The sequence below is a fragment of the Marmota monax genome, unplaced genomic scaffold (assembly GCF_021218885.2).
Source record: "Marmota monax isolate L192 unplaced genomic scaffold, Marmota_monax_Labrador192_F-V1.1 WCK01_AAM20220418_F8-fsc00135, whole genome shotgun sequence".
In the NCBI taxonomy this organism is placed as follows: domain Eukaryota; kingdom Metazoa; phylum Chordata; class Mammalia; order Rodentia; family Sciuridae; genus Marmota; species Marmota monax.
The window spans coordinates 985,595-1,012,232 of NW_026694339.1; the positions used below are offsets into that span (position 1 = coordinate 985,595).

General features: G+C 49.2%; 1 protein-coding gene across 3 annotated transcripts; it reads left to right on the forward strand.

Annotated features, from left to right (window-relative positions):
- Positions 1 to 4,880: 4,880 nt before the first annotated feature.
- Pax6 (paired box 6) lies at positions 4,881 to 26,234 on the forward strand. Of its 3 annotated transcripts, XM_058586492.1 has the most exons (14): positions 4,881 to 5,070; positions 5,170 to 5,371; positions 9,187 to 9,263; positions 9,641 to 9,701; positions 13,208 to 13,338; positions 14,111 to 14,152; positions 14,247 to 14,462; positions 15,208 to 15,373; positions 21,117 to 21,275; positions 21,806 to 21,888; positions 22,102 to 22,252; positions 22,351 to 22,466; positions 25,042 to 25,192; positions 25,866 to 26,234. In XM_058586492.1, the coding sequence occupies exons 4-14, from the start codon at positions 9,692 to 9,694 to the stop codon at positions 25,949 to 25,951; spliced, it is 1,311 nt and encodes a 436-aa protein (XP_058442475.1). In that variant the 5' UTR covers positions 4,881 to 5,070; positions 5,170 to 5,371; positions 9,187 to 9,263; positions 9,641 to 9,691; the 3' UTR covers positions 25,952 to 26,234. The 3 variants fall into 3 exon arrangements, with proteins under 3 accessions (XP_058442475.1, XP_046323509.1, XP_046323507.1); XM_046467551.2 differs by lacking the exons at positions 4,881 to 5,070; positions 5,170 to 5,371 and adding an exon at positions 5,825 to 6,247; XM_046467553.2 differs by lacking the exon at positions 14,111 to 14,152 and having other exon boundaries at positions 4,881 to 5,371.
- The last annotated feature ends 404 nt before the right edge of the window (positions 26,235 to 26,638 follow it).

Sequence of the window (26,638 nt, forward strand, 5' to 3'; positions counted from 1 at the left end):
TCTCACTCCGGTGCCCTCCTCGATGGGAGGATGTATGTGGTTGGTCTTTTTTCCTTCAGATCCTCTCATATAATTTGGATTATTGGAGGGGGTGCTATTCAGATTTCCTCACGGCCCGGGAGTTTATTTATTTTAGAATTTGAAAGGAAAACCGAAGGGAATCCAACGCCCCTCCGGGGCAGAAGGGGGCAGCGCGGGAGAGAAGGGAGGAGAGTCTCTTTCTCTGCGCAAAGTTTCCAGTCGGTGGGGCCGTGGCGCGAGGGGTCTGGACTCCACTCGCGCCTGGGGAGTAGGGCGCTGACCCGAAGGAATGGATGAGGATATTAGTGGTTGTGTCTGTTGCTTCACTTTTCATCATCTTTCTACTCTGAAGGAATTGGAGGCTTCAGGGCCCCCGACTGAGGGTTCTTAAATTCTCCCCGCCGAACTCCAAAGAGGCAACCCTCACCTCCTCCCCGCCCCTTGGTCCCCTGGCTGCCCCCCGGCATCGGTTTTCCCCGCTCGCCAGGTTTGTAAGTCACCATCTGTGTGGCTGGGTTAGGAAATGATGAAAAGCGCCGAATTGTTCTCTAATTGAAAATACATTTTTTTTTTCCTGGAGAGCACGCGCTGACAAAATATCTGGGATCCCAGCTTTTGATCCCTCGCTTGCCGCCTCTGTTCTTCAGTCGCTAATAAAACTCGCATTGAGCCCCTTAGTGCCTTGATTAACAGGAAGATTAACTCTTTCTGCTGTTGGGAACAGCTTGTCCCAATCAATGTCATTTTAAAAGCCTCCTCAGGATGTCCTCAGCTCTGGTTCCCGGCTGCTGGAGCGAGCCAGCCATGACATTTGCTCTTTCCTGCTCCCCAGCCCCAGAGCCCTCAGTTCCTGGTCGGCAGGTTCCTAGATCCAAGATTGGGCAAATTACAGGACTTGGTCTGGCCTTTGGAAGAGAGTTTGGAGAGCAAATCTCTAGGGAGAAGAGACCTTGGCTTGCTTTTCTTTTTGAAGCTGAACTCTAGCTTTTTTTGGGGGGGGGCGGGGGGAGGTAACAGGGAAAGGAGTGCTGAGGGATCCACTCAAGGTGAGGAAATGGAAAGCAGACTTTCCTAGGTAACCCTATTCCAAGAATCCGAGAGTGCTGCTGTTTTCAAGGGCCCTAAATCTGATGAGCTTCAGTCTGTCCCTATTTAGACAACAACATGTAGAGTCCGGAAGGCAGTGTTGGGAGTCAGATCCACGGACTTTAAGAAATCTCTTTTCTGGGACACCCAGCTGGACAATGTTGTTTTAAAAGGGGGGACAGGGACCCGGAGAGAACCCGAAAGATACTTGCCGACCAGTATAAACGGAAAGAGGACCGATCCCAGAGAGCCCCCTAACGCACCAACCTTTTGGCAGGACAGGAAGGACCAGGGCACCTAGCTTCCTTCAGCCAAGCGTGGACACAGCTTGGAGGCTCCGCAGGGAGGTCTCTGGGATCCCCTCGGCTTCCCTAAGCTGTGGGCTTGGCCAGGGGGAGTGGAAACCCGGCAGGTTGCTGGGGAAAAGAGGAGAAAGGCCTGAAACAAGGAAGCACCCCGGACTGGGGAGGCTGGGGTGAGAGGCCTTTGCCTTTGGTGATCGTTTGACGGGTTTGTCAGTTCCGCCGACCAAGGGACCCATTTTCCCAGAGTCTGCAGAGAGAGACTATGCAAAGTGATGCAGATGTTTGTAGAGACTTTCTTTCAAAAAATTCCAGGCTTTACCATTTCCAGCGCGCCAGCACCGTGCCTGTCAGCTTGGCTCCGTGAGAGCAAGAGTTTGAAGGTTTCGACCTCTGGGTGGGAGATTCTTGTTCCGAAACTGGGAGCCGAAAATATATCCCCCAGAGTGCTGGGCACTTTTTTGCCTGGACAGAGGACGCCCCGGGACCCGGAACTTTATGGGGGTGGACACAGGCAAAGGGCTGGGACTAATACTGAGGAGAGGCACTCTCGCAGCTAGCCACGATCCCCCAGTGTGGGCACAGACTCCCTCGGCACAGTCTCCTGTTACCGGGTGGGACAACTGGAGCAGCCCCTGCGGGAAACCGTGGACCGGCGGAAAAGAGGTCCTCCTCCCTCTCCAAGGGGCGGGGGGCGGTGAGAGAAGCGGGAGTGGAGGAGAAAGGCGACACCGAAACCTAAAGCGCAATTCCCCCACCCTACCCACCCGGCCTTGAAAGGACTGCAAGTGGGCCTCGGTCTTGTTGGAAGCTTGAATTAAAATGGCGACCTGCGAGTTGTCTCAATTTTGTGGACATCTCTGGCACCCCGCACCTCCACTCCACCCCCTCCACGTCGCCCCCGCAGCAGGTACTTGGCAGAGGGAGTGAGTATCTGCAAAGAGCAAAATAGCACCCCCACCCTCCTTGAGACCTGTCCCGAGAGAGTGAGGAAATCTCGCTCTCACCCCACTCTCCTTAAACTTTGGAAATTCTGCCTCCTTCCGGAGCTGAGTTCCCCCACCCCCAAATATTGACACATTGGAAGCGGCCAAGTCCTTTTTGTTTCTTGTTTGTGCAGAGGAGTTTCCAGGAGTCCTTCCCTGAGCCCCCATCCCCACCCAATGACGTCAGTGGCATTCACTCCGGGCTCCTGGCCTCTTCTGATTTTTTGTTAAAACTTTTCTCCGAGGTGAGGTGGGGGTTGAGGGGTGGGAGAAGGAGCTGATTCAAAGAGCCAGTGCCCTGGGGGGAAATAGCAACAAGATTATGGCTGCTTCTTTCTGAGGCAAAGCTTAAGAAGGTGCTAATCCACTCGGTCGCTAATTGAGAGGTTGTAAAAATGATATTCGCCTCCAGTTCGGACAGAGTCACTGGGTCTTTTTTCCCCCTTCTCGCTCAAGCCTAGTAGCTTTGAGTTTAAGCTTCTTTAGTTCACTTGAGAAGTAAAAGAGAAAGAAAGAGAACGCAGACTCTTGCTGCTCTGGGACCCGAAACCGCTGCCCAAATTCCAGGGATCCTCTGAAAGTCGCGGTCCTACGAAATCTCTTAGGGAGGCAGCGGTACCCAGCGCCACCTCCTTCGCCTCTGGCCTGGATTTCCCTTGGCGCTGAGTGATCTGAGCCGCACAAAAGGGGCTGAGCCCAGACGGAGGAGGTGAGCGGGTTGTACGAACCCATTTCGGGCTGGGGCGGGGAAGGCCCTCGCTCCGGCTGAACTCTGCATAGGCTCCTGATAGCAACTTGCTGGGTTCTGGGCAGGACGGAGAGTGCCAGGCCCACACCAGGCCCAGCGGCCCAAGGCAGCCCACTGCTGCCTGTTTCGACTCCCACGGGGCTTCCGCGGCGCCGCCTGTCAGCAGTCAGTTCGGTTCGAGCAGGCAGTTATTGATGAGCTCTCACTTGCAGAACTTTTCAGAAGTCAGGAAGAGTTAAGTGTCCCGGCGGCGGCTTCCTTTCAGCCTCCTTGCCTCCGCTTTTCCGACTCCATACCCCTTTGCCAAGTCCTGGGGTATGTCCTGCATCTCAGGCCTTCTCCTTCCCGGCTCCAAGGCACTCCCGCTCCAAGACAGCTCAGGACAGCGCAGGACAAGGCAGCCTGATCGCTCCCCTGTCACCTAAACTGCGTGCTCCGAGGGACGCCTTTGGAGTGTACTGAGGTGTATCCTAATCATCGGGCATTCAACAGACAGACTTTTGGTGTGTGGTCAGAAGAGAAAAACCGTTTACTTACTTTCCTCCCCGGTTTTCTGGCAACAGCTGAAGGAGAGCTGTCTCCGTGGACTGAGCTGACCAAGGAGAGGAGTCTTGCGGACACATACCGCACCACACACACAATCGGTAGCACACACCGACACACGCTGACATACCAACAACGCCGGAGGGGACACACACACACACACACACACACACAAACAGAATCTCTTACAGCATTGGTCATCCCCCCACCCGCCCCGAGCTTCCACCACTCCCCCTCCCCTTTTATCTCCCCCTTGCTTCCCCTCCTCTCAGGAGCCTGGAAAAGCAGCCACACTTAGTCAACAAATGGCACGTGGGAGAAGTTGGTGAGTGTTTGGTGAGGACTCTTCAGGGCTTTTCACAAGAATCCTCTGTACACAAAGTAAGTGGCCTGTTTACTCGGGCCTCTCCAGCCCGGGCTCTGCCTCCGCTCCGCTGCGCACCGCGGCTTCCGAAAGGAGAAAGAAGAGAAGAAAGGACTGGGGAAGCAGGGGTGGGGGAATGGGCAGGCCCAGGAGGCCTGGGTTGGGGAGGCTGCCGGCCTCGCCGAGTTTTCGGCCTGGCGGCCTCCTTCCGGCCTAGGCTTCGACGCGCCTCCACCGCCGGTAGTGAAACTGCCAGGACCCAGGAAGCCTCCCCTCCCTTTCCTCTTCTTCCTAGAGGCCAGGTGGGCTACGGAGAGGCCAGCGTGGTGCTCGGCTTCCTGGGGCCCAGGCTGTGATGGGGTAGGGGCGGGAGGGGAGGGTGGACGGGGGCGGGGCGGCAGGCCACCGTTCACTGGAGTTGGCCAGAAAGGACGACGCAGAGCTGCAGAAACTTGCTCCCTCCAGGGGCTAGGAGTCCTGAACCCCTCTTGGGGTGGGGGTAAGGGGGCTCAACTCCCAGCCCAAAGGCCTTCCCCCGATCGCTCAAGTTCGCGGCCGCAGTGCTGGCGGTGCTGACAGCCTGAGCGATCAGAGCCTGGAGATGTCGGCGAGCTCCAGAGCCCCAGCGCGGGGGCCCTTCGCCGGGAAGAAGAGCCGGGACCCACCGGCGGAGCCGAAAACAAGTGTATTCATATTCAAACAAACGGACCAATTGCACCAGGCGGGGAGAGGGAGCATCCAATCGGCTGGCGCGAGGCCCCGGCGCTGCTTTGCATAAAGCAATATTTTGTGTGGGAGCGAGCGGTGCATTTGCATGTTGCGGAGTGATTAGTGGGTTTGAAAAGCGAACCGTGGCTCGGCCTCATTTCCCGCTCTGGTTCAGGCGCAGGAGGAAGTGTTTTGCTGGAGGATGATGACAGAGGTCAGGCTTCGCTAATGGGCCAGTGAGGAGCGGTGGAGGCGAGGCCGGGCGCCGGCACACACACATTAACACACTTGAGCCATCACCAATCAGCATAGGTGTGCTGGCTGCAGCCACTTCCCTCACCCACACTCTTTATCTCTCACTCTCCAGCCGCTGACAGCCCATTTTATTGTCAATCTCTGTCTCCTTCCCAGGGATCTGAGAATTGCTCTCATACACCAACCCAGCAGCGTCCGTGGAGAAAACTCTCACAAGAAACTCCTTTTAAACACCGTAATTTCAAACCGTTGTGGTCTTTAAGCAACAGAAAAAAAAAAAACCCAAAAACAAAAAAACACCCAATCAAACAAAACTCTTGACAGGATCTTTGACAAGGAGAGAGGATGCCTCATAAAGGTGAGTCCGCTTCTTTCTTTTCGCTTTATTTTTATTTCAGTGTTCAGGCAGGTCTCCCTCTGCCTCCCTCTGCCTCCCTCTCTGGTTGCCGGTCCCCTCCCCCACCACTACGCCAGAAGAGTTGGGCCAGAGAAGTTTCCACGCAGGAGCACAAACTTTCTACTTCCAGCGAAAGCCCGCGTCGGAGAGCGACCGCTGGCGAGCCAGAGCGGCGCAGGGCTCGGGGCCGGCTGCCGGCTCAGCTCCAGCGCTAGCGCGGGTTAAGCTAGCAGGAAGAATCGAGGCTCCAGGCGCGGCTGCAGACGCGGCTCCCGGCCCCAGTATAGTCAAACGATCCCGGGCTGCGGGAGAAGACGAAGAGGATCTGTGGTACCCAAGGCCCGGGAAGGACCGCAAAGAACAGCCGCCGCCGCTGCTTTGTCCAGCCTGCGGCCCTGCAAGTGCGCAGAGAGCGGGCGCGCGGAGGGAGCGCCGCGGGAGCCAGCTCGCTGAGCCGCTCTGCGGATCCTCCAGCTTTGTGCTGCGCTGGGATCCGGCGCAGAAGAGCATTTGGTACTTCAGCGCCAAGGGGGCATCATGCCCGCCGCTGCGGAACGGAGTCAATCGGCGAGGCAGCCCCACGCTGGAGGCAGAAACCGCGAGCGAGCGTGAACCGGGAAGGAAGACACCAGGCCGAGGCGATCCGATGCGCGCTCCGATGGAGCACAGAGCCTAGCTGGAGGACTGTCAGCTTCCATCAAGCCCCTGGGCTCTCTCCTCCAGCCTAACTTGAGCGAGGAGCTCGGACTTGAAAACTCTGCTCCTCCGGCTTCCCCCAACTCTCTCCCCCGCCCCGCGAAAGCTGGGGTGTTTCAATCCTCAGGCCCCCAACGCTCGGTGGGTATTTTTCCTCGTCTTCCTCTGACCTAGCCGCGCACCGTGTTACCATTTCAAGTTTTGAGCTGGAAAGGTGGTTTGCTTTTTTTGCTTTTTTTTTTTTTGTATTTAAAATTCTGATGTTTTTTCTTTGTGTGGCAGAAAAAAAAATCTATATTAAAGCATTAGCTTTCCCCCTAGTCTGATCACATACTCTCCCTAGATAATTAGTCTAAGTAATTCGAGAGTTTTTGGATTCTAAGACCCCAGGAGAAAAGTGTCTTTTCAAAGTTCATAAAGTTGTTGCCTCTTTTCCCTGTGCAGATTTTCTCAGTCTCCCTGCGCCATAATAGCCCTGAATTTTAGCAAGTGTAATTGGGGGAAATGGAGTTGAATTTCAAGTGGAAATGCTTTCTTTTTCGAGTGCTAAACCCTGGCCCTTCAATCATGAGTGATTTCTAGAAAGTTTAAAAACAAAGTGAAACGTGGTTTCTTTCTTTCTTTCTTTTTTCCTTCATACTCTCCCAAGCTCTCTAAGCCATTTTGGGTGTTTAACTGGAACTTGGGAAGGTTTGAAAAGGGGGTATAAGCAGAAAATGAAATGAAAAGCAAAGTGCTTGTAAGCCTGGCAAGTTTACCGAGGAGAAATAATAGTTGTTACTGCTGACATTACATTTTTATAGCCGGTGACCTTTGCATACGTCGGAAGGCAATTTGATTAGTTGTTATCTTATTTGGCCCTAGAGAGTAAAACTTTGTCATCCTAATTGCTAATTATTCTTTGGCTGGGGGCCGGGGGCGGGAGGATCCAGGGCGAGTTCTCCCCTTAAGGCCAGCTAAGGAGTTTGGGGATGGATTTTGTGAATTAAGTAATTAAAACAACAGCACCATTTGAAAGCTGAAGTTTATATTGGGGACAGGGAGGGGGGCAGTGGCCTAGTGGCCTTGTGGACCAAGGCCTGGGTGACTGAGATTTCTGGAGATTCTTCATTCTGGATGTGGGTCTGTGGCCTCGCTAAGGCTGTAGAAAGCTCCAGCCTGGGTTGGGGAGCTTGGGTTGGAGCTGGGGGGTTCTTGCTTCTGAGAACACTATTGCTTCCGGGTGTCTGTGTGCACTGTTCCCCTGGCTGCTTTTGCACAAAGTGTTAACGATTACTTAAGTAATTAGATAGCTTCTTAGCTGAGAGAAAGGTGGGAATGGAGCAGAACCGGAACTTGAAATGCTATCACCTTCCCAGCTGCTTCGAAAATTAACCAGCTAGGCCTTCAGGGATCGGCTAGAAAAAAATCTCAAAATGGTATCAAGAAGGTAACAGCTGGGATGGGGGCATTTAGTTGTGACTGTACAGTGTGGGTTACAGAGAGAAGTTCATCAAGTTTTACCAGTCCATGGGAAATTTCACTCCCTTTCTCCCACCTGCTACCTTTTGCAGCTTGAGTCCCACATTTGTGTTGGGGGGATGCAGGGGGGATTCTGGTCAGTGTTGATGTTTCTGCCTGTTGGGGCATGACTATGGATGCAGGGAATGAGACAAGAGGGAGGCATTGAAGAGCCAGCCTAGCTAGGGGTAACTAAGTAGCCCTCTTCTGTGGCTAATATTTACCAGGCTGAGAAAAACTACTCGTCTTTGGTTTGTTTTTGTGGATTTAAGCTGCCTCCCAACTAGATTTTTTAAAATACCACAAATGGCCTTGAAGAGAAAAATGTGCTTCTTGGAATTCTTTGTAGGCAGGCAAAATTAATAATCATCGCAGGAAAAAGAATTATTTTTTTAAATGAAGAGAAATGATGCTGTGACTATTTTGTTATTTTACTTTTTTTTTTTTGCAAACCTCTTGAATGGGCTCTTTATTGTAACTCTCCCTTCCCAATTGAGCACCCCACCGTGCCGTTGTATCTTTTTACAGCCCCTAACAACTCACACCAGTAACACAATTACCTCTAGATATTTATAACAAGAAATTACTTTTCTATTTTCTGCACTGCCCCCATCCCAAGAACCTTCTTCTTATGGAAAGGTAGGGAAGGGATGGTGGAGGGCAAGTCTTGGAGACCCACATTGGGTTAAGTGAGAGAAGCGTCCCTCTGTTCCCTTTGTGAGTTGGTGAGTTGTTGGTACGATTGGTTGGAAGCTGTGTTGCTGGTTAGGGAGTCTCGGTTTTGCTCTTTGGGTTTGGGAGAGCCAGAGAATAGAAGCCATTGTTCGCTGTCTGTAGGCTTTGTCGACCACGCTCACCCCCTCCTGTTCGTACTTTTTAAAGCAGTAAGGCGCGGTAGACAGCGTGTGTCACAGTACTGTAAAAGGGGGGAAGATCTAAACACCAAAAGGGAAGTTAATCACAATAAGTGAGGTTTGGGAGAAAAAGTTGGGCTTATCACTTGCAAAGTCCCAGGAGGACTGCAAGATAGATGGAGAATGGGACCCTGACCAACAAGATGTTGAGGAAACTGAAGGATAAAGGGGTAACCAGAATTGGCTACAGGAGTCTTGGGACAGCTAAGGTGGTGAAAATCTTCACAGAAGGAAGGCCTATTGCCTGCAGCCCTCCAAACTATTCCAACCTGTGGCCTCAGGCCCCAGGAAGTTCTTGGAGGTCCCCCACCCTTTTTTTTTTTTTTACCTTCAAACTTCAGGTAGTAGTCACCTTTCTTCCCCAGCTCTACTCTTTTCTCCACTGTTCCTCTAGTTTCCCCTCCGCCTTTTCCTGGTTCTTGATATTTTTTCAAAAGTGGGATCCCAACTCCTTAGATTCTCCAATTTTCCCAAGCCAGGCCAGAGCAATCTTTCCCAAGGTGTAGGGATTTCTGTGGGAGAAGCCACTGGAAATAAGGATGTAATGCAGAGTGATTGAGTTCTGGATGCACTGTTTTGTCCTGAGAGCGGGACTCAAAGAGTCCATCTACCTATGCTTTTGAGCCACAGTTTCACCTGCCTTTCTCTCCCTCTGTTTTGTCTTAGGGGGAAGACTTTAACTAGGGGAGCGCAGATGTGTGAGGCCTTTTATTATAAGAGTGGACAGACATCACAGATTTCAGGCAAGTTCTGCAATGCTGCTTTGGGTTTCAAAACCTTAGAGTCAAACTATTTCAGAATGCTTCTTCACTATATAGTTCAAATGGAAGAAAAAATTCAAAATCAGGTCACTGTTTCTCCGGATTAGAGGGTTAGCTGAAGAATCTGGGATGAACGGATAGGGGATAGGATATATTGGAGTAGTTTATTCGAAGCCCAAAGGATAGATCTTGCATGTACTGGAGGGCAAAGCTAAATGACCCTAAGATCGCCCCAAGCGGTTGAGTGGATCAATTTCTTAAGAGTATTCCCCTGTACTGGCCCCAGGTCTTCCTCGGTGGGAGTTCAGGCCTACCTGGGTGCAGCGGCCTAATATTAACTCCTGTTTTCTTGCTAACAGAGCCCCATATTCGAGCCCCGTGGGATCCCGTGGCCCCCAGCCAGCGCCAGCATGCAGAACAGTAAGTGCCTCAGGTCCTTCGCGGACTTCAGGCTGGAGGCGCGGACCCGCGGGTCAGGGGAGGGCGCAGAGGCTCGCGGCGCCAGTGCTGGCCAGGCAGCCTGCCCGAGGGAAGAGGCCCGAGACCTGCGCTGGTAGCCCGTGAGGGGAGGATGTTCACTCTGCTGTTCTAGATCCTGGAAGAGTAGGGGCTGGGCTCTTCAGAACAGCCCGCCCGAGTTTTCGAAGCTGAGGTAGAGAAACCCCATCCCCCCCAAATCCTGTAACTCACCCCCCCTCCCCGCCCCTGCCCGGGCTCTGACCCCAGAGAGAGGGGCTGGGCTGAACAGGGCGGGGCGAAGGCTTCTCCCGGTGGCGCGACCAGAAGGAGGCCCCTTTAGGCTTAGCCAAGACTGAAAGTCTCCACCGACAGGGCGGGGTGGGGGGCTTCCCTCCCCTAGTCACTCTCAGTGCAGCTCCTCCCCTCTTCTAGGCCTGGGCCTAGAAGGGAAGGGGAGCCGAGCACCCAGGCCTGAAGCAGGGTGGAGGTGGTAAACCGCACCATGGAGCTGTTACAGGGTGCCCGCAAGAGCAGGGTTTACTGGGTCTGCAAAGAGGGTAGAGGCTACTCCCAGTAACTGGAGAAGTCCTGCCCTGGCAGCGGCAACTGCGTGGGTCTTGATCTTCTCAGGCCCGAAGTGCCTTTCAGTCCCCTGCTTTTGTGCCTGCCTTTCTTTCCCTTGCCAGACCCCTGGGGCCCCACCCACCTTCCTGCTTAGTCGGTAGGTGCTGGTGTGCAGCCGGGCTATCTTAGAGCTAGGACCTAGCGGCCTCGAGGCCCAGTGAAGCTAGGCCCAGTTGAGGTTAGGATCAGTACATGGCTTAAGGATACAACTGTACTGGGAGTGTGGGAGGCCTAGGTCTTCTAGCAACCTGCCCCTGTCTAAACGCAAAGACTTAAGACGCTCCCCAGTGCCTCAACCATCTCTTCTGGAGGCGCTGGTCGCCCCCTGGTGCCGCAGGGGATGCTGGGCGCGAAGCTCAGCAAAGGGCACAAAGGTGGCGGAGATTTGCTCTTGGAGCTCAGATTCCCCAGCCTCAAGCTCTAGGGTGGGCCCGGGCGCAAAGCCGTGAGCTTTTGCCGCTGCGGCCAGGCCGGCGGGCTCCGAGGGGCGCGGGGTCGCAGGACGGCCCGCAGGGCTTTGTGCTGCTAGTTCCCGGGTGTGCGCAAGGCGCGGAGCATCCAAATTGACACCATATGTTTTCTTATTAGATGCTTCGCGGTCGAATTCTAGGCGCATAATCATCGCCACTGGGCGAGAGCGCCAGCGGTCCCTAGGGAAGGGACACAATGATTGAGGCTTAACCTCTGAAGGGGAATTTAGAGCTACGCTTCCTCGCTGCCATTTCGATGCTGGCAGAGGCGCCCGGGCCCTGGAGTCTCCTGGGCCGGCACCCGCCGTCCGTGGCTACGGAGGTGGCAGGCACATTATTTTTGCAGTGGGGGAGAAGGAGGGAGGTCTGAGATTAGGCGAACTCACACTGCATTGGCATTCGTAGACTGGGAATTGCCTGGCTAGGCAGGAAGTTGGGGAAGTCTTGGTTTCTCTAGAGGGGACAGCCTTTCTTTTTACATAAAGGCTCCTTTTGCCCAGAGGTGGGCCTCAGCAGCTGGAGCGGTAGACAGGAGTTGGGAAGCAAAGGAAGGCAATAAAGGGAATTTAGTGGAAACCGGAAGCACAGGCTAGGCCTTGTTGGAGAAGCTGTGTCCCATCAATGTCCCGGCCTGCGCTTGCCCCGGCCGGAACCTAGATCTCCCAAACGCCTGTCACTTCTCATAGAGTTGAGGCTCCAACCCCCCCTCAGTGACCACCCCCCCCCCAGCCCCGAGCCTTGGGCTATCCTGAAAACGCGGCTCCCCTCGAAGGGGAAATGAGTGCAGTTCAATCTCGTCTGAGTGATCTACAAATAGGGACGGAAAGGGTCGTTTTATCACGGTCCCGTTTGTCGTGACGATGCAATTTCCCGGAGCGGAGCACTGTCACAAAGTGACAAGGCTGCCACAAGCGCCCCGACTGATCTTTTCAATTAGCCTTCCATGCATGATCCGGAGCGACTTCCGCCTATTTCCAGAAATTAAGCTCAAACTTGACGTGCAGCTAGTTTTATTTTAAAGACAAATGTCAGAGAGGCTCATCATATTTTCCCCCCTCTTCTATATTTGGAGCTTATTTATTGCTAAGAAGCTCAGGCTCCTGGAGTCAATTTATCAGGAAGCTCCAAGGAGAAGAGAGAAGAGAGAAGAGAAGAGCCGAGCAGGGAGCCACATCTTCTCCTGGGAGGGCTGCACTCTAGAGTCGGGGCTGCAGGTTGGAGATTTTTAAGGAAGTGGAAATTGGGGTTTGGCTTTTATTTGCGAGTCTGTGGTGTCTGAGGAGAGGGCTACAGAAAAGGTGCTCTCTTCCTCCCCCCATTCTCTAAGATCAGACAATGGGATGAGGTTGTGAGATACAAGATAAAGGAAGGTTGGGGGACACTGATGTGGTCTTTTTCCTTTTCTGTTTTTCATTTTTTGCTAATATGTTTTCTCGGCTGAGGGGAGGGCGGAGTCCAGCAGCTGAAGGAAAGCGAGCAGTAGCGGGTGCGAAGACTGAGGGCTCTCGGCCCCACTTGCGGCAGGTGGACCACTCTGCTTGGAGCCAAGCAGGGATTCTGACCCTCTTGCCTGGTGTGGAGGCGTGGAGACCTAGATTGGGGTTCACTAGCCACAGATTTGTCGCTCTGGTTTTTCTCCACTCCTCTCCTTTCCCATCTATTAAAACAAAACAAAACAATACAATACAAACCCCGGTGCTGTGCCGCGCCTTCGCCAGAGTTTAGATCGTGACGCAAACGTTTCTGGGAGCGCTGCAGTGCTGTTAAGGATCCCTGTTCCAACACTGCAGAGACCTTGGAGGTTCAGTCTAGGCTCTGTAGAATCCACGGTTTGTGATGACACTCAGAGGAAATCTTTGGGAGGAGATTTTTAGAGCTAGCTGTTTGCTCCTTGTGGGTTCAGAGGCTGGCTGAAGTGTTTATCAAGTGGGGCAGTGGGCTGGGAGTGTTGATGGGATGGGGTCGGTAGTGGGGTACATGTGTTCTTGTCCGTTGATATGTGTCTGGTCCTTCAGCAATCCCGTGGGAAGGAATAGATTGTATTTTGGACTGGCCTGCCTACTGTCCTGCATGGCTGGTGGTCCTGTTGTTGGTGGTTTGCTTTGATGACTATCAAGGACCTGACATCTGAGATTGGCATGGTTTGGCAGGGAACTGAGGATGCATTGTGGTTGTCGTCTTCTTCTTCTTTCCTTCCTTCCTTCCTTTCTTCCTTCCTCCCTTCCCTCCTTCCTTCCCTCATTCCTTCCTCTTTCCTCCTTCTTCTCTCTTCCTCTCCCCACTCCTTTTTCTTCTCCTTCCTGCCCTTCCTCCTCGTCTCCTCTTTTCTCTCCTCTCCTTTCTTTTCCTCTCCACTCCTCTCCCTTTCTTCAGGTCACAGCGGAGTGAATCAGCTCGGTGGTGTCTTTGTCAACGGGCGGCCACTGCCGGACTCCACCCGGCAGAAGATCGTAGAGCTAGCTCACAGCGGGGCCCGGCCGTGCGACATTTCCCGAATTCTGCAGGTGATCCTCCCGGCGCCGCCCCACTAGCCGCCCCCGCGGCCCTCCACTCTCAGCGCCCTTTCTTCATTTCTTACTGTAAACACTGCTAATTATGGAACCCCACCCTCACCCACCCCAGTCCCCACCCCACTCCCCTACCTTCCCTCTTTCCCCTCTCCTTCCACCATCCTTCCCTATCTCTTTCAACCTGAGTCAGTTACATAAGTTAATCCATCTGCTTAAGAAAAAAATTGCGTGTGATTTTTTTTTTTTAAAACTCTTATCATTTGGTGAGGACATTTATTGTGGTAACAGTTTATGAACTGTAATGAGCTGAGTTACATAAACTGGCATAATTTCATCCCCCTCTCCCCATCCCATGCTTACCTGGGGCTTTAAGATATTTGATTGCATTCTTCATGCTTATGAAGAATATATAGATTTAAATGACAAATGCCATTTACCCCTCCTTAACTCACATTTGCTCAGTTGAGCAAATTTTCAAGGGAAAAAAAAGTAAAAATTCTGCTCATTTTCCCTTTTGCTCTTTAAAACATAAAAACCACTTTTAAAGCAAGATCAGCACACACACAAAAAAAGCAATTTGACTTCCGTTTTGATGCATCTTCAGGCAGTGTTTAGGAAAACAGGTTTTTTTAAAATTAAAAATGAGTTCAAAATGTTTGCAAGTATCATCATATTTGTAGTTTTTAGGGCTACAAATGTAATTTTAAGAAAAAAAGCTCTCTACAGTAAGTTCTCGTACCATTGAAGGTATATTTTTGTGTTATAGACCCATGCAGATGCAAAAGTCCAAGTGCTGGACAATCAAAACGTAAGCTTGTCATTGTTTAATGCATACTTAAACAATTTTATTTTTGTCTTGAAATTATTAATAATGTGGTTTTCTGTCCACTTCCCCTATGCAGGTATCCAACGGATGTGTGAGTAAAATTCTGGGCAGGTATTACGAGACTGGCTCCATCAGACCCAGGGCAATCGGTGGTAGTAAACCGAGAGTAGCGACTCCAGAAGTTGTAAGCAAAATAGCCCAGTATAAGCGGGAGTGCCCGTCCATCTTTGCTTGGGAAATCCGAGACAGATTATTGTCCGAGGGGGTCTGTACCAACGATAACATACCAAGTGTAAGTTCAATGAGAACATTTATCTTACCTGCCCTAAGCTCCACACTCTCCTCTTTGGCATCTCGATCTTTACTTTTTCTCACTCCCTTCCCTCCCAGTGTCTCTCTTTCAATGTCTCTTCCCTGATTGACACACATCTCCTCTGTACCTGGGGATATTAAGTGGAGTGCCCTTTTTTTCTTTTTTCTTTTTTTGACTGTCTGGAAAATGGGAGTCAAGTGTGAGGAGTTGTTCACTTCATTTGCATGCTGTAAACCCTAGGGTAGAGGCGCTGGGGAAGGGCACTTGAATCAACAAGGAAAACAAAAAACAGATTCTAATTTCCTCCACACACACCTGCCTGAACCCTCTTTCAGATGTTATACATCCATTTCTGCTCCAATATAAAACCAATAAAATGAAAGAAATCTCCAACAAAGTCTAAACCTTTCACTGGGAAGTCTTTAAACAAAACAAAGTAATTGTATGAATTAGGATATCAGAGACACCTGGCTAAGGTGAAGGCTTCTACTCCCCAAGTCCCCCAACTCTCAACCAAACTCAATTTCCATAACCAAAATGATGGCTATTCATCTTTACCAGATGTAGGTGTAAATTCGCTCACTATGGTAGAGAGGCTGAGAGCTTTTTAATGTGTTTAGGGTTATTGTTTAAAACTATGGGAGAACTGAGATGGTACTTAAGACAGGGTGACTGTGTCTTCAAGAGACCCTACAATTTGGTTTGATTTTGCTTTGATTTGCAGGTATCATCAATAAACAGAGTTCTTCGCAACCTGGCTAGCGAAAAGCAACAGATGGGCGCAGACGGCATGTATGATAAACTAAGGATGTTGAATGGGCAGACCGGAAGCTGGGGCACCCGCCCGGGTTGGTATCCTGGGACTTCGGTGCCAGGGCAACCTACGCAAGGTAAAACCCAAGTAACCATTCTCCAAACTCCACAAGTGCAACCCCTTCTTGCCCATCCTCTTCTCCCCCAACCTTTTCCTCCTCTGGGCTTCTGTGTTTGAGGAATGCAGTGGAAAACTGGATTCCAAGGTCTGGGACATATCAAATTGTATTGTATGTAGGTGGTGTTTGTTGAACCATCTTGTTGGCCTGAGAATATGAGGTTATGTATGTCAAGAGTAGTATGAAGTTGGTGCGCGCGCGCGCGCGCGCACGTGTGTGTGTGTGTGTGTGTGTGTGCAAGCACACGCGGGTGTCCTTGTGGGTAGGAGTATGTGTGTGCGTGTAAGCTCAAGGCACTGTGTCCTATTCAAATTTGACATTAAAATGCACAGGAAGCCCCCTTGCTGTAAAAGTGTGACAAGTTAACACACCGACAGACTGTGAGGTAAATAGTTGTATCATTTTGTTTTTTACTGCAATTGACAAATTATGTGACTATGAGTAAGGTGCATATAATAAGGTGAGCAGGGAGATGCTGGGCCCCGTCGAGGAAGAGAGGACAGGCATAGGCAATGGTGGTCTCCCAGTTAAAACAAGCCACACTTCTTGCTCTTCCCCTCTTCACCCATTTGGGCCCCCAGTTCTCACTCTGTGGGTGGCGATTGTTTACAAGTGGTGGGGTGAGAAGACTTCAGGGCTCCCGGAGTGCCTCCTGGATTGGGAGGAGAGGTGGGAGCTGGAACGTTCCAGGATCTGTGAGAACCGATGAAGGAAGAGGGGCGGGTGGGAAAGGGGGTCGGCTGGCTTTCCTCTTCCCCCCACACACCGAGGTAGTTTGGTCAAGACTAGGAAACAGTTTACTCCGAAGATTAATCGGTATTTGTTGTCCTTGTGACAAGGAGATAATATGCAGGATAATGGGACGTGGCGTCTCACTCCCGGGAGCACAACGGAGCCTGGGGGCTCAGGGCCAGGGGCGGTCGCGCAGGGACCGAGACTGGGTTGCCCGCGCGTCCGTGCACTCTCGGACGAGCTTCGGGTGCCCTGTGTCTCTTCCGAGCCGGGCTAGGGAAGGGAAAATCGGTAACAGTATGCGAAATATCTGGTACAAAGGATGCTTCTGTCACTCGCAAGAATTTGTTATGGGAACAATCCTGTCGCTCTGTAATTGCTCATTAGAGAACGTTTTGTTTCTCATTAAGGCGACATGAATAAGCGTCTAGTTGAAGGAGACAGCTGTAGAAATGTTCCACAAGAGACCTCTGGACACGATTCGGCACCAATTGCCAATTAGACATGTCAGTTTTAAGAGCAGAAAACAATATAGGACGGACACTGGGAAGATAGGGAGCAAAGCGCTCGCTTCTTGTTTCCCAGCGCGGTCGCTTGGCCTCCTGACGCGCGGGGCCTGGCTCCCTTGGGGGACCCCTCCCGCATGGGCCTCGAACCCTTGGTCTCCGGGAGTGCAGCACGCACTCTGGTCCAGGCCCCCTCCTGCCTCTAGTGAGACTAGCCAGTGACCTGGCTGAGTGTAGACAACCCCACCCCTGCCTGACCTTTGGAACTGTAGGATTCCCACGTGCACACACTGGACACACCCAAGCAATGCTCTGCACTCTCCCTACGGTCCACCCCTCTCTCCCCAGTAATCTGAAGTCCTTCTGGCCCCTCCCTCGCCTAGATTCTGGCAGACTTGGTCCAAGATGTCTTGGGAGGGCGCCTGGCCCAGGGGCCCAGGCCTGGAAGGGCAGAGCCTCAAACCTCCACTCTGGCCTAGCATGAGGGATCGTGTTTACTTGGGGCACATGGAATGAGCCCCTCTCCCAGACAGAAGCCAAGGGCAGCAGCTTCCATAGAGGTGCCTGATTAGGCAGATTTTCGTCCCAGTAGTAGGGCAGGAAGTGAGAACCTAACTACCAGGGCCTGGTAGTGACGCTTGGATTGGAGGTGGCGATAGTTCAGGAGTTCTTTAACTTTTAGGCGTCTAGTTGCTAGAGAATTCCGGGTTGTCAACTGCCAACCCCAACCCACTTCTAAAAAAAGAAAGAAAGAAAGAAAAAAAAAAACACCCCCCCAAAACCAACCCGCTCGTGCATTTTCTCCTAGGCTACCTGCCACGGTCCCGGCTCAGTGGGGAGGACGCGTGGTGCGAACCGAGCTTCACCGTATTGTGGATGCGGGGGGGGGGGGGGCCGGGCACGGGTGGCGAGCTTCTGCTCACATTCCCAGGGAAATCCTCCCGCCTTTTGGCGCTAAGAGGGCCCCCCTCCTTCCCTGGTCCCCTTTCCCAGTCCGGGAAGCTGTTCTTGGGTTTAAAAGAGTCCATTACTCCAAAAGCATAAGGCGAGGTTAGGTCTCAGAGGGAGACAAATATGGTTTCCATCTGATCAACGCCATGCGGCTGTGAATAAAATCGTGACGATGTGGGCTGACAACAACAAGATACAACTCTATCCAGACCCAATTCTCCAGCGATTTGGTGGTTTTAGGGATCACGGAGACAGTGTCTTATCTCCTCCCCTCACCCCCCCTCCCCAATACCCAAGCCCTCTATAGGATTTAGTCAGTCTCTCTTTCAACAGATGCTACAATGTTTTGATCCGCGCTCCAGAGCTGAAAAGGTGCCGCAACCGGGTTGCTATCTTTTCTTGCTTGTTTTCCGCCTCACTGATTAAGACACTAAGAAACTAAGGAATGATTTTATTTCCCAGCGTCTCCCACCCCCCTCTCCTTCTTCCAGGAAACAAATCCTATCCCCAGCGTCAGATGGTCCTGGGGCTGGGATAATGGGAGGCGCTTTCACTCGCCTTCTCACGGATTAGGCTGGAAGGTGGACGGCGCCCATTGAAGGCCCCTTCTTTGCGCGGCTCCGAGGGGGCTCCTTTTAAAGAAGATATCTTAATTGTCCGCCACTTACGTCTATCATGTGGGAAATTCAAAATCCAACTTCTAGCTTTATTTTGTTAAAAGGTTTAAGGGTAAAAGTAAATCCACTAAATGGAAAAAAAAAAAAAAGGCTCCCAATCTGAGTGACCACTTTGTCACTGCTGGACTATAAGAGTTGCTACTTTTAAAGTAGCAAAAGCTCCATCTGCGCCTTCACGGAGGAATCTTGCAGCCCTGGCTTTCCCCTGGCTGGCTTCTAATTCCACTTTTTTTTTTCTTTTCTCTTTTTCCTTTTTAAGGTTCAAAATCGAGTTCCCCTAACCCGGTTGACTTCTCCCCTTAGAGGTCAGGCTGTAGGCACATATCAGCGAAAGAGGGGCCCTGCAAGTGTAAGAGTGTGTGAGCCCCGGAAGGAGAGAGAGAGAGAGAGAGAGAGAGAGAGAGAGAGAGAGAGAGAGAGAGAGAGAGAGAGAGAGAGAGAGAATATTAATATGAATGAGAATGAATGAATGTGAGAATGAATGAATGTGAATATCAAGTTCCATGCTTTAAAAATCAGGAGGATGTCACAGAAGCAGAGTGAAGCAGAGCACGCTATCTGCAGGGGTCTTCTGAGGGAGACCCTGGCAGCTTTGTTTAATTGGCAAGATCTAATGTGCTGGAAAAGGGACTAGGGTGGGGCCTCCACCGAGGGGCCTGTCTAGTTGGTCAGAAAGGGCTGTTTCTAGTCTTCCTGGTTCAGCGAACCCAAAAATAATGGCGGCGGGGCTGGGGGCGCTCTTCACTTCTCCTGAAAAGCGCTTCGAAAACTCTCAGACACTTGGGCGCGAGAGCCTCGCATTGTTTACTAATACAGTCTCCCTCCATTATCTTCCTTTTCCTCCCTTTCTCCCTGTCTTGTCTGTTTTCCCTCTCAGCATTCTTTTCTGACCTTTCTTCTTATACTTTTCTGGGCTCATTTCTTTGGAGCCCTTTCTCCCTCCATCTCCCTCTATTCCTCCCCACCCTCCAGTTCCCTCTCTCACCCCGCCCTCTGGTCTTCCTCCTCCGCCTTCCCCCCCCCCCCCCCCCCCCATTCGGCTGTGGTCCGCAGCCACCCTCCCTACCTCTCTCCATTCCCTGCCCTGGCCCCCCATCCACCCTCCATCCCCCCAGCCAAGCTCCCTAAATAGCACCGAGGCGCCCGTTCTTCGGACAGTGATTAATGATAGCAGAGCAGAGGGGTTAACACACTTCGCTGAAAAGTCTGTTGACTGGGCTTCTTGTAACACAATGTGGCCCGCTGCACGCCTCAAGAGAATCCTTTTGTTGTCCGTGCTCATTGTGGCCTCAAAATTCTGCCCACGAAAGTTTGCCAACGCTCCTGCCCCAGGAGTTTAATAGTTTCCCTTACTCACGGGGCATTGTGTGGCGCTGAAAAGCAGCCCCTCGCTATTCAAGTGTTGGTGGTCATCTCAATAGATCTCCAAGGGCCCATATGGTGGCCAGTGCCGATGAATCCGCCTGTTTAAATGGGGGAGAAAGTTGGGGTTTTAAAACATTTCAAAGTTCCTGAAAAGATCCCACTAGATCCTGTCACAATTCCCTGAACTCTTTGAAGGCACTGCCTATTGTCTCCAGGTTATAAATGATATTCCTGGCCAAGTCGATTCCCACCAAGGCCTCCCACCCCGCCCACCCCTGCAACTGGCCAAGTTTCTAGGATCAGGAGCTGGCAGCCCCTATTAGTATCCCCCAGGGTCCTCAGGAATCAAGATCGAGGACCTAGCCTACAATGGCCCCAGAGGCCCAACCAGGGCCTGAGTCCCTCCCTTTGCACAGGATGTGACCTCATAGGCAAGGTGCAAGACAGAGACAGCTAGCCCAAGTGCACATCTCACCATCCAAGCAGCAAGGGAAAACAATAAAACTTTCCCCTGTTTAATGATAGAAATTACATTAAAAGTGGTGGAAATGCCCTAATTAAAAATGTACCACTTAAATGATATGCCAAGGTTTCAGCTGCAGCATAGCATATTTAGCTAGTTAGTGAACTCGCTACTATTTCTTTTTTAAAATTACACGTTAAAAATTTAAAAGAAATCTTACTTTTCTCTGGTGCAACACATTACAAAGAATGGACAGTCCTTTTATCTAAATATAAAATTCCATTTTCAGCAATTATAGCCTGTTCTTGGTGATGATATAATTACAGCTGTGCTCGTAATAGGTGTCAAGGCGAAGCGCACTCATACAATAGTTGAATAAAACTGCAGAACAATGCGAGCACTTCTAAATTCACAACCTTTAAAATGAAATTGACTGTGCAGAATTCAAATAAAAACTAGATAAATATTTTTTTAAAAAGATTACAAGCTTGGTTTGGTTTCTTAATAGCATTTTCTACAAACCTATCAACATCTAATTGATTAGATAGGAATTACTGATTATAGATCAGCTGAAATCTTGAACATCACTCTTCTATTTTCCCAACACAGCCATAGGTAAATACATTCTGTAGGCAAAGGAGCTGGGTGAGACATTTGGGGAGAAGGGTTATTTATGAAAGATCATTTTGATTGGAAACTTTAGTACTCATTTTATCATTCAAAGAACTGCTGTTTAGCTTGTATATTGTCTAGTCTCAGCTTGGTAAAAACAGAGAGAAAGGAAATAGTAGTCAGGTAATCAGTGTTGTTCAGGTAATTCATTAAAAGAAGCCTGACAGCTTAGAAATGTTTTGTGGGGACTGTCAGAATACACTGCTCTTGGAGTTTCTGACTGTATATCGGGGCCCCTTTTGGAAGGTAGCTGTGTCCACCACTGTGCTATCAATGCTGCAGACCCCTTTTGGAAGCTCCAAATTTTTCTTCTCTTCCTATTCTTTTTGTTCCAGATGGCTGCCAGCAACAGGAAGGAGGGGGAGAGAATACCAACTCCATCAGTTCCAATGGAGAAGATTCAGATGAGGCTCAAATGCGACTTCAGCTGAAGCGGAAGCTGCAAAGAAATAGAACATCCTTTACCCAAGAGCAGATTGAGGCCCTGGAGAAAGGTGAAGGGATTTTTCAAAGTAGAGAAACAGTAAATCAAAGTAAATGCCACATCTTCAGTACAAAGAGCTAAATTTAGCCAGGGCCCTTTGCATAGAGGACTGAAAAGGTTTCTTTTTTCTTTCTGTCTTTTTTTTCTTCCTCTGGGCATATTTTCAGTGTGTGTGTGTGTGTGTGTGTGTGTGTGCGCGCGCACTTGCATGTGCATGTGTGTGTTTTCTTTCTTCTTTTCATCTACAAATAATCTAAAGACTAAAAGACTGACTTATAAAGGAAAAATGATGATTTGGCTATTTCAGACACAGAAAGGTCATTGAATATCTTTTTTTTTTTTTTCATTGAATAGCTTTACAGAGAAAATTTAACTTAGTTCTGGTGGGAAAGTCCTTCCAAGTCCAGTCAACACAAATAGGCAAAAGAAATTGGTTAGAGGTGACAGGAGTGGGGAGGCAGGAATCAGCTTGATCCCAGGCTTGGTTCACATGTTTTGTGTAGTTCTGGCACAACATATAAAATCAACTTACTCTTTCAGAGTTTGAGAGAACCCATTATCCAGATGTGTTTGCCCGGGAAAGACTAGCAGCCAAAATAGATCTACCTGAAGCAAGAATACAGGTACCCAGCAACTATGTGGTTTCATAGTTTGTGATTCATCCCATATACTTTTTCTGGAGACAAAGATGCTTCACAGGAGTGCCATTAATTTATGTAAATAGTCACAGGTGCAGTCTGCTGCCATGTGGTTGGGGAAGGGTGGTTGTGGAGGTGCCAACCATGGGGTTGGGCTGGGAGCAGGCACTGGGCTAACCTGCTCCATCCCATGTCCAGGTATGGTTTTCTAATCGACGGGCCAAATGGAGAAGAGAGGAAAAACTGAGGAATCAGAGAAGACAGGCCAGCAACACCCCTAGTCATATTCCCATCAGCAGTAGTTTCAGCACCAGTGTCTACCAACCAATTCCACAACCCACCACACCTGGTAACTTGAAATACTAAAGCTCCAAAAATGTATCTGATCCTGTTTACTGTGGGCTCTGGCTCTCACCAGGGTGATCTGCTGTTTCTCTCTCCCTGCAGTTTCCTCCTTCACATCTGGCTCTATGTTGGGCCGAACAGACACTGCCCTCACCAACACGTACAGCGCTCTGCCACCCATGCCCAGCTTCACCATGGCAAACAACCTGCCTATGCAAGTAAGTGAGGCTGGCTGCTTTCTTTAAGGGGCCCAGCAGAGGTTGGGAATGGGTTAAGGCTTGCTACCTCATCAGCTGTCTGCACCCTTGGGAGCCTTTCTCATGACAGTCATCAGCTTGACCAGTCAAGTCTGAGACAGTCAATCCAATCTCTTTTAGTTGATTGATTGATTGATTGATTCATGCCTTTAAAAAACACAAGCAAAACGCCTGACCTGTTCAGTCAAGTTAATCTGCCTTTTAACATCATGTTGGCTTGATAATGTTGGGTGGTAGTGAGGCATGTTTGGGTGCCTGTGAAACCTGCATAATACTGAAATATTATGAAATAGTAAGGGGCTAATATTCATAAAATTTGGGTTTATACTAATGTGCTCATATTAATAAACATGGTATGTGTATATGCATTTTGGACATGATGTAGGGTATATGTGATAAACTAGTTAGGAAGAAAAAAATGGATTAGAAATGGGATTCACATTTACACAGTGAGATAGACTTCATATGGTGGAAAAGTTAGTTTTCTTTCTACATCTTACAAATAAAAACATAATAGGAAGCATTTGCTGAAGATGGTGTGTGTCTTGGCTGTTAATTTTGTGACAAGTTTGTGGCACTCCTAGCTGCTTGGAAAGCTTGATGCAATTCATGTGGTATAATAACCCACTCCCATTGTTGATTCTGTCCCAAGTATTTACCAGTCCCTATATTGCTAGGCCCTCTACAAGGTTAGATCTTTCTAATCTAAGTTGTATAAGGCAAGTGAGGTGTACTAGACCTTTGTTGCTGGATGGATTTTTGATGGGAGGAATAAAACAAATCTGTCTTCTGGTGGGCCTTCTACAGCGGCTTTCCGAGGTCTTGTTTGTGCAACAATTAGAGATGCCTGATGGTGTGAGATTGGCCAGCAAGAGCCCCTGCTGGAAACAGTTCTGGGGTTATACAGATTGTTTATTCTCCACTGAACATCTTTTGCCGGATTTCAAATCCAAATAACAACAACTAAATGTCTGACAGTCTTCAGACTAATAGAGGAGCAGCTAGATAAGCAACTTCAGAGGAATTATTCACATGTTTATTTTTATTGCATCTGGATATTATTGGCCATAGTGCAATTGATGTAAATTAAGGGATTAACAGCCCATTAGTTGGTGTTGCTTTAACTGCCTTGGAATTTTCCAGAAGTCAGGTTGCCTAAGGGAAGTGATTGTAGGAATTAGAAACAAATGCAAGATGAAATTCTGGCAGGGCCCTCAAGGCCTGTTTGCCTCTTTGAACTTGATGTTAGCAGTCATCATCTGACTTTAATAAGGCCACAGAGTGTCTGGTTCGGTTTTATATATTGTAGCAACATCCAGGTTTCTGTGAAGATAACAAAATGTGTATATGAGAAAGCAATTAGAAACTATTAAATAGATAGTGTTGTTACATTAGGGTTGTTCCCTCATACAGACTAACATGGGGTCAATTTATTTCAAACATTGACTTTTAAAAATCATGCATTTATGAAGCATAAAGAAAATAGAAATTATCAATAATTTTACTGTTTAGACAAGACTGTTTTTTGAATTTTGGAGCATGTGTATGTGTGTGTGTGTGTGTGGGGGGTGGCCAGTCTAGTTCTGTCAGATGAATAGATGTTCATCTCATTGACCAAAATCCTCAGCCATTTTGCAGAGGGCGGGTATTTTCCTCTGAAATTTCTCTGTTGTGTCACCCTCTCTGAGAATGTGGCATGGAATGTTCAGCAGCGCTTCTGTTTGCAGAGCAGAATAGTTCTATCATCTCTCTTGTTGCTGACATAATGCTTCTATTAATTTATCCCAACTTTGCTGTCCTGGAATTGCCCCCGCAAAGCTCAAGAGGGGTCTTGTTCCAACTCTGCATATTTCTTAGTTAGGAGAAAGGGCTAGCTCCTCAACACTACCATTTGGGAGGGTAGCAACACACTTTGGATACAACTCAATCAAGGCTCTTGGATTCATTAGGAAGTCACAGTTAATTTTCAGGATGGGGATGTGTTATACTTACCTGACACTTCTGACTGCTTTAACCCGAGGTCATCCTGAATCTGCTTCTTCAAAGACTATTGAATCCCAGGAGTCTAGCTGTGGAAGGTTCCCAACGTCCCTATGACAGACTTTGCTGGGAGTTTCTCCCTCTGCTCTCTGCCCCAAAGCTTGGGATGTGGAATTTGGGGGTTCACAGAGTTCCCCAATAGATATAGACTGGCAGGAAGAAAGGATGTGCTTTAGTGGAAGTCCTCATGCTGTGGGTTCTCTAAAGATGCCATCAGAGGTAAAAGACAAACATGGACAAAAGTCCTATCACTGTATGGGTAATGCCAACTGCTTGGCTGGACAGGTGTCTGCATTTATGGTGCTCTAGAAGTTTGATGAGCAGGTGCTTTATTCTGGCTGTGGCCAGTGGAAAACCAACCTTGGATCTCTCATATGGAAGTTTACATGAAGGCATTTTCAATGACCAGACTTCTTGGCAGAGTTCCTGGGGAGGAGGGAACCTGGGAATGTGACTGGGTTTCTCAGTAACCATGGGTTTGTCTTTCTCTTCTCAGCCCCCAGTCCCCAGCCAGACCTCTTCGTACTCCTGCATGCTGCCCACCAGCCCTTCGGTGAACGGGCGGAGTTATGACACCTACACACCCCCTCACATGCAGACACACATGAACAGTCAGCCCATGGGCACCTCGGGCACCACTTCAACAGGTGAGCCAGCCTCCGCCCTCTGCCGGCTGCAGCGGCGGCCTGTACAGCTGATCTCCCCGTGCTGCAGTCACAGTTTACCTAAAAAGAACCTCCTGGCTTGTGTCAGGGTGTGTTCAACTCTTCTCTACCCTTGTCTCCTGGGAAAGTGGACTCAAAAGGAAAATTTAGTCAGGCTAGTTAGTAACTTAACACTGTATAGACAAAAACATAGTCTTTCCTGAAAAACAGGAGTTGTGTACGAAGACAAGGCCTGAGAGTTTCAGCTTTCTGAGGACAGGTTTTAGCCAAAGGTGTTATGGTGAGGGCCCACTGAGCTGCACTCTGGGTGCTTTCTGGATCACTTCTGCATCTCCCAGTTCCTCCGTGCCTTCCACTGCAACTAGGAAGTACCACAGTAGTCTTCCAGAGATGCTTTTCTAGGTCAAGTTCTATACATACGTATCTGTAGAATCTTTTTCTTTTCTTTTGGGTTAGGGGGACTAGGATTCAGTATGTGTATACAACTTGTCCAGTTTCTGAAAGCATGGCTTTTGTTTGTTCAAATATGTTTTTAATTTTAAATACAGTAAAAAATGTTAGAAAGTCGTAGAGATCTAAAAAACCCTATAAATTCATACTGCATGCTTATGTCTGGAGAATAGCCACAATGTCTATTTCTTTCATCCGTTTCTAGGACTCATTTCCCCTGGGGTGTCAGTTCCAGTTCAAGTTCCTGGAAGTGAACCTGATATGTCTCAATATTGGCCAAGATTACAGTAAAAAAAAAAAAAGAGGAAATTGTGTTAATTCAGTCACTGACTATGTGGACACAACAGTTGAACATTCGGGAAAGAAAGAAAGATGTCTGTTAGAAGCACTTCATTCTGCAACTGTGTCCTGTTTTGGACTTCTGGGGAATGGACTTGAAACAAGGACCTTTGCATATGGAAGGCACAGTATCAGTTGGAACAAATCTTCATTTTGGTATCCAAACTTTTATTCATTTTGGTGTATTATTTGTAAATGGGCATTTGTATGTTATAATGAAAAAAAGAACAACGTAGACTGGATGGATGTTTGATCTGTGTTGGTCATGAAGTTGTTTAAAGAAAAAAAAAAAGGAAACCATGGTCAACAGATTTGCCACGAATTTAAGAGTTTTATCAAGATATATCGAATACTTCTACCCATCTGTTCATAGTTTATGGACTGATGTTCCAAGTTTGTATCATTCCTTTGCATATAATTAAACCTGGAACAACATGCACTAGATTTATGTAAGAAATATCTGTTGGTTTTCCAAAGGTTGTTAACGGATAAAGTTTATGTGCAAAAAAGGGTAAGATATAAATTCAAGGAAGAAAAAAGTTGATAGCTAAAAGGTAGAGTGTGTCTTCGATATAATCCAATTTGTTTTATGTCAAAATGTAAGTATTTGTCTTCCCTAGAAATCCTCAGAATGATTTC